The sequence below is a fragment of the Centruroides sculpturatus genome, unplaced genomic scaffold (genome assembly GCF_000671375.1).
Source record: "Centruroides sculpturatus isolate CEXI.00-Female unplaced genomic scaffold, Cexi_2.0 scaffold1521, whole genome shotgun sequence".
In the NCBI taxonomy this organism is placed as follows: domain Eukaryota; kingdom Metazoa; phylum Arthropoda; class Arachnida; order Scorpiones; family Buthidae; genus Centruroides; species Centruroides sculpturatus.
Genome location: NW_019385683.1, coordinates 32441 through 38463, shown reverse-complemented (window position 1 = coordinate 38463; position 6023 = coordinate 32441). Strand labels below are relative to the sequence as shown.

The 6023-nt window shown below is 32.4% G+C and overlaps 1 protein-coding gene across 1 annotated transcript; it reads left to right on the top strand.

Annotated features, from left to right (window-relative positions):
• The first annotated feature begins 625 nt into the window (after nucleotides 1-625).
• On the top strand, nucleotides 626-2593 carry LOC111641170 (gastrula zinc finger protein XlCGF8.2DB-like). The gene is made up of 2 exons (XM_023387295.1): nucleotides 626-710; nucleotides 1966-2593. The coding sequence occupies exons 1-2, from the start codon at nucleotides 626-628 to the stop codon at nucleotides 2586-2588; spliced, it is 708 nt and encodes a 235-aa protein (XP_023243063.1). The 3' UTR covers nucleotides 2589-2593.
• Nucleotides 2594-6023: the final 3430 nt, after the last annotated feature.

The window sequence follows — 6023 nt, the reverse complement described above, 5'->3', positions numbered from 1 at the left end:
AACCATCGCAAAGGAGTACTACCAGCAGGTCCTTCGTCGTCTTTACGATACAGTGTGACGCAAACGACCGGATCTGTGGTCGATCAAAACTTGGCAGCTCCATCGTGGTAACTCATCCGCTCATTCTGCGCATCTGATTCGGGCTTTCGTCGCCAAACACAATACTCCTGTGGTTCGTCACGCTCCGTACTCTCTCCACATGGCTCCGTGTGACCTTTGGCTATTTCTCAAGCTGAAAATGCCGCTAAAAGGAACCCAAATTTAGTCGAGAGAAGACATCATGCGAAATGCGACGGACCGGATGATAACCATTCCAAAAGATGCGTTCCAGCAGTGTTTCCAGCAATGGCAGGAACGCTGGGAGAAGTGTATACATTACCAAGGAGACTACTTTGAAGGGGATTAGGGTTTTGTACCTCAAAGTCAATAAATTATTTTTGCTGACCAAAGGTCCGATACTTTTTGAACAGACCTTGTATTCGAATGAAATATTATTTATCTAATTTCAATTTGTAACTTTCGAAAAATACAGAAATGAAAACAATTGGAATTTAAACATTAGATGGTGCCACTTATTATTATTTTTCAGAAAATTAACAATTCATTTACAGAGAAAAAAAAGCAAATGCCCATTCAGATAGAAAAGTCTGATTCAGCCCATTCAGATAGAGAAGTTCTGCCGTTTTCTTCGGTTCCGTCCGAACTGAAAAGTGGAGAAGAAACGACAATAAATAGCTGAAGATTTCTCGGGTAACAGTTCTTTATCTATGGAATGGCCCTAGAGTTTGATTTGTGGAATGTGCTAACAAGTATTAAAAGTGCTTTACGTTTTTTGTTGAATGAAGTTCCTTGACTTATTGTAAACAACCGTAAGTACAACTTTCATTTTTTAGGCATTGTTAAAGCCACAATTTTTAGGAAAAGGCTAGAAATGGTTGTTTTTAAAATTTCAAATTCTTCAATCAAAGTTGTGAAATATGAAAATAAAAAGAAAGGATCTTCGTAAAATACAATATTATCTGATCTACTTGTTTTTGAACATAGCAGATAAAATTATTTTAAATATCCTATTAATAANTCTTCAATCAAAGTTGTGAAATATGAAAATAAAAAGAAAGGATCTTCGTAAAATACAATATTATCTGATCTACTTGTTTTTGAACATAGCAGATAAAATTATTTTAAATATCCTATTAATAACTAATCAATGCATTTCACATGTATATGTATTCTTGTTTAAGAAAATTAACTTAAAAACGTTTATTTTTCAGATCTTGAACCCAGCTTGAATTTTGTGGCATGACGTGTTCAAAAAAGAATTTCTGAAATCATTTAATTTGAAATACTTCATTTGTTTTATAAAATAATGTATAACATCATTCTCGTATCTGATTTCAAAACTTTGTTTTTAGATTCACTATTAAACAATAAAGAGAAAAGAAACAAATGAAAAATTGTTTCCAGGAAAAAGGATGAGTCGAGGAATGCGTTTAAATTCTGTTTACAGAAGACTTAATTGAAGGCAGTGATAAGAAATTATACGAGAATATGAAAAAGGAAGAATATATGTCAAGCAAATGAAGAGAAACGAAAATGAAATGAAGAAGATATTTTAAGTAATTTCCAAATATGTTATATGTTAAAATACTCTTCACATAAATTGCTTTGAGATAAATGTATAAAGTACATTAATTTGTGATAGCATGTGTACACTGCTTGGAAATATTTGCAAATACTGGTGTAAGCAGTTTACGTATGATTTATTGTTTGATGTGGGGTGGTCTAGTTAGTTGTAAGGTATCAATTTACGTTTAAAGAATCTTTCTAGAAAGAAAATTCTTTTTCTATCTGCACGCAAACTCTAACAATACTTTAAAATCAGCGATTAATTTTAGATATTTACGTATTCGATTAGCAATAAAGTGAAGGGAGTTTTAGGTTTAATGCTCTAATCGTATTTTACAGTTTTAAACAATCAGAAGTCAAAAAATGGGAAGTATCCATGTGGCAGTTGCGAGAAAGAATATGTTTCGAAAAATGGGTTAAATTATCATCGAAAGATCCACACTGGAGAGAAACCCTTTGCCTGTGATCATTGCAAGCAACGTTTTGCACATAAAGGAAACCTGATTCTACATCTTCGAACTCACACGGGGGAGAAACCATTCTCTTGTGACCATTGCAAACGAAGTTTTACGCAAAAACATCATCTGATAGAACATATTCGTCTTCACACCGGAGAGAAATCCTTTATTTGTGATCATTGCAAGCAACGTTTTGCACGTAAAGGAACTTTGATTCGACATCTCCGAACTCACACGGAGGAGAAGCCATTCTCTTGCGATTATTGCAAACGAAGTTTTATACTAAAACATAATCTGATAGAACATCTTCGTCTTCACACCGGAGAGAAACCATTTTCTTGCGACCATTGCAAGCGAAGTTTTACGCAAAAACATTATCTGATAGAACATCTTCGTCTTCACACCGGAGAGAAACCATTCTCGTGTAATCATTGCTTACAAAAATTTCGTGTTATAGCTTCTTTAAAGTATCATATTATTAAACATCATATTAGTAACGAATAATGAGTTGTGGAAATGATTTTAGTACATTTCTTTGAAAAATATGTAATACTCGTATTTTAGATTTTATTTAACATGAAACAAGAAATTTCTAAAGTTTGATTTTTTTCGTTTTGTAACTTTAATTTTGTGCATAAAACAATTTTATGTACCGAAAAAAAGATGGTTTTTAGAATAAATAAAAAATTCATTGATTAGAAAGTAATATAGTTATTTTTACTTGTTTGCGTACGTGTCATTTCTTTTGGGCGATAACATTCATTTGTATTATATATGTAGAATTCGTTTATTGTTAGAAGTGTATTCAGAAACATGACAAGTGGAAGATCAGTTGTTGTCACTCGTTTTATCTTCACATACGAAAGAGATTAGAATAAGTGAATTTTACCGTAAATATTGTTTTTTTTTTTTTAAATCATAAACAGTAAAATTTTTTAATAACGAAAACATTTCATTTGAAAAATATATATGTCACACAGACAATCAATTTCCAAACGTTGTATACACATTAAAGTGAAATAAATACGAGAGAAACATTGCGAGACATAATTTATTACGTGTCATTTTTGTTTCAGATAAATTTTACATTATATTGCATTAAAGTGATTTTTCCTTACGAACAGTTTCAATTTCAGTGAAAATAAAAACTGATGGAAAGGAGTATACTTTCTGACAGTTTTAATAGTTATGAAATGCATAATTGCGCATAATAATAGTAAATAAACGTATTGATCTTAAACGTCAGTAACTTATTGGACTTTGTCAATGTGATAATTCCTCGAAAGTAACTGTGTCTAAACCGGGTTCATATTTAAAAATTGAGTTTGATCTTTTAATTTTTGTTTATAATTTTTTTTGTTTTTCAAGTCGTACGTACTTTTTAACAGCCAGGAATTTCGATCTAAAGGCTGTTTATTTTCTCGATATCGCCAAATACTTTTAATGGCAGCTACAGAAATTTGTCGAGTCATCGTTGAATTACCTTCTGATCTGTTCCCATATTGGTCGAATTCTCTAATTTCTGCAGGACTATCGTTTCCAACTAATTCTTTTGAACTAATAGCGTTTTCTATGGAAACGGTCTGATTCGGAACTGTTTCTGTTAGGAAATTGTTGAAATTTTGATCCGAACATTTTGTGCTCTGTGATTTTAACGAAATTCCTTTTTTTCGTGGCAAAATTATATTACTTTTCGCGTAACAGTTTTTTGCATGAATCTTTAATTTTACTTATTACCACAATTCGTTTTTTTCCTTTTGTTTCGTTTCCGGAGCTTGGTCTCTCTAAGCCATTTGTACTTTTGAATTTGCATTTTCTGTGGTGCTTCGATGATTTCCTCATTCGGCTCTTGTATCGTTTTTTGTCTATTTAAACTCATTGCTAAAAAAGATAGTTCAGATGATTTTGAAACCACAGTATTTCTTGTTTGTACTTTATAGAGACGGTGTTCAGTGTCTTCAGAATGAATCCTCACTACTGCAATTGCTCCATGAATTTTTCTGATTGGATTCACAGTTTCCATTTTTACTGTTTTTTTCCGAATAAATTCCAGTATTTATTACGGGTTTGGTTATATTTTTCTCGGAAATAACAAAAATTTATGTTTTTGAAATCTGTTTGTATATCCATAATTGACTTGGATATGTCAAAGGATGAAAAATTTCAGACGATTTTCATCCGAAAGAGTTATTTATATTTATTTTCATAAACTAAACCTTGGATTTCAGCTCATTCAGCTCTTCTTGAATTCTCCTCTGATTTTGCGTCAAAAATCAAAATGTTGAAAATAGGTAGTAAATTATGCTACCAATAATTATTTGTGTTACCCATCTGAATGCAAGGTAACTTGCAGATGTGTAAAAGTATTCAAGCCTATCATATCACCATGATAGACTTGAATATTTCTATTTGTGGCTTCGGAAATTCTATAAACATTATTTTTACACAATTTTCTTAAAGCTTATTCTGCATTTATTTAATCTACAGGTTAATTTTTTTAGGTAAACAAAAGTGTATTCGTATAAGCAGTATTTTATTTTTAATACGATGTAATATACCAATTTCAATTTGTAATTTTTAAAACTGATCTGTTTAGCAATCTTCCTCCTGACTTTTTCAAACGTTACGAATAATTAAAATTTTAAAAATTTTAGTCAGGATTATTTTGAACGTAAGGTTGTAGCCTATAATCATTGTTAGTATTTTAGTTTTTACATTAAGGGGTATGTATTATTTTCGAGAAAAGGCAAAACAGGGTAAAAACGAAAACTGGTGTTATATGGTGTGTTCACGTACTAACAGTTTACCAAAAGTAATGTTATCAAATTCATTCCTAACATTCTGTACAACGAAGTGTGCTTTTTAACAATGTTTAACGCGTGGAGGCGCTCCCTATTACTTTCTGGTATTGGAGATCTATTGATATGCCTTCTGAAATACTAATTACCTTTAGGGTGTTTTTTTACTTCTATGTGTTCTTTAAATTTCGTTTTATATGTGTGAGATCAGCCGGGGGTACACTAATTCGTTAGTACCACTTAATCGGCCTATTCCGTGAGAATAGTTCTCCGAGTTTCGAATCGTAAGATCCGATCGTAAAAAGTTTACATAGGAGAGCGTATTTTAAAATGATCTGAACGAGGAGTTCAGATGTTCGTCAGGATTCCTTGACACCAGTTAATCGATCTTATTATACGCGGATTAACACGCGTTTACGATCTGATTCGGACACCCAATTAAGAGACATTTTTATATAATAAACAAAGTAAAATTTAATAAATCTAAACAAACGAATACAAATGACCGATAACAACAATTTAGCGACAAGCTATAGACTAGGACTTTTTCTATGCTAATGCGCGTTCGAGAGAGAGAGCTCACAAATGATTCTAAACATACGACCTGTTAGTTGTCGTCTTCGTTTCTGTAGATATAGGACACCTTGTAAATAAAGTTCATATTACTTTCGTATGGGAGATCAATTCGTGCACAAATATAAAGATATCACTTCTTCTATGTGTAGACTCGGACTTCGTCTATCGGACTCCGTTATGGGCGTTGGCCATCAGGAGGAAAAACTGCATGGAGTTAGATGCTTCGGATCTGTCGAAGAACTCCCCTAGTTCTGACTAATTTCTCCTTTTAATTCAAAATTTCATCCAATCATCGTCCAGTAACTCTTTCGTGAGAACGGATGAGAGGGGGATGAATGAGGGGTAACCATTTCCCATCTGAGCGAGATTTTTAACGGCTAAGGGAAAAACAGCGGATGTTCTCTTCGATGAAAGGAAGTAACATTTGTTATCTGGTTTTTCCCACGTCTAAAACAATATTTTTTTTCACAAAAACGAAGTAATATTTTGTCGATATTTTAAACATATTAATAACATTATTAACTTAGACCCAGGGCCTTTCGGATCTCACATATGGGTCTTTATC

What these genes read in the sequence shown, in the direction of transcription:
- LOC111641170 (XM_023387295.1), top strand. Translation starts at nt 626, where the DNA reads ATGCCCATTCAGATAGAAAAGTCTGATTCAGCCCATTCAGATAGAGAA. An exon ending in GGTTCCGTCCGAACTGAAAA is followed by an intron (nt 711 to 1,965) that starts GTGGAGAAGAAA and finishes CGTATTTTACAG; the next exon opens with TTTTAAACAATCAGAAGTCA.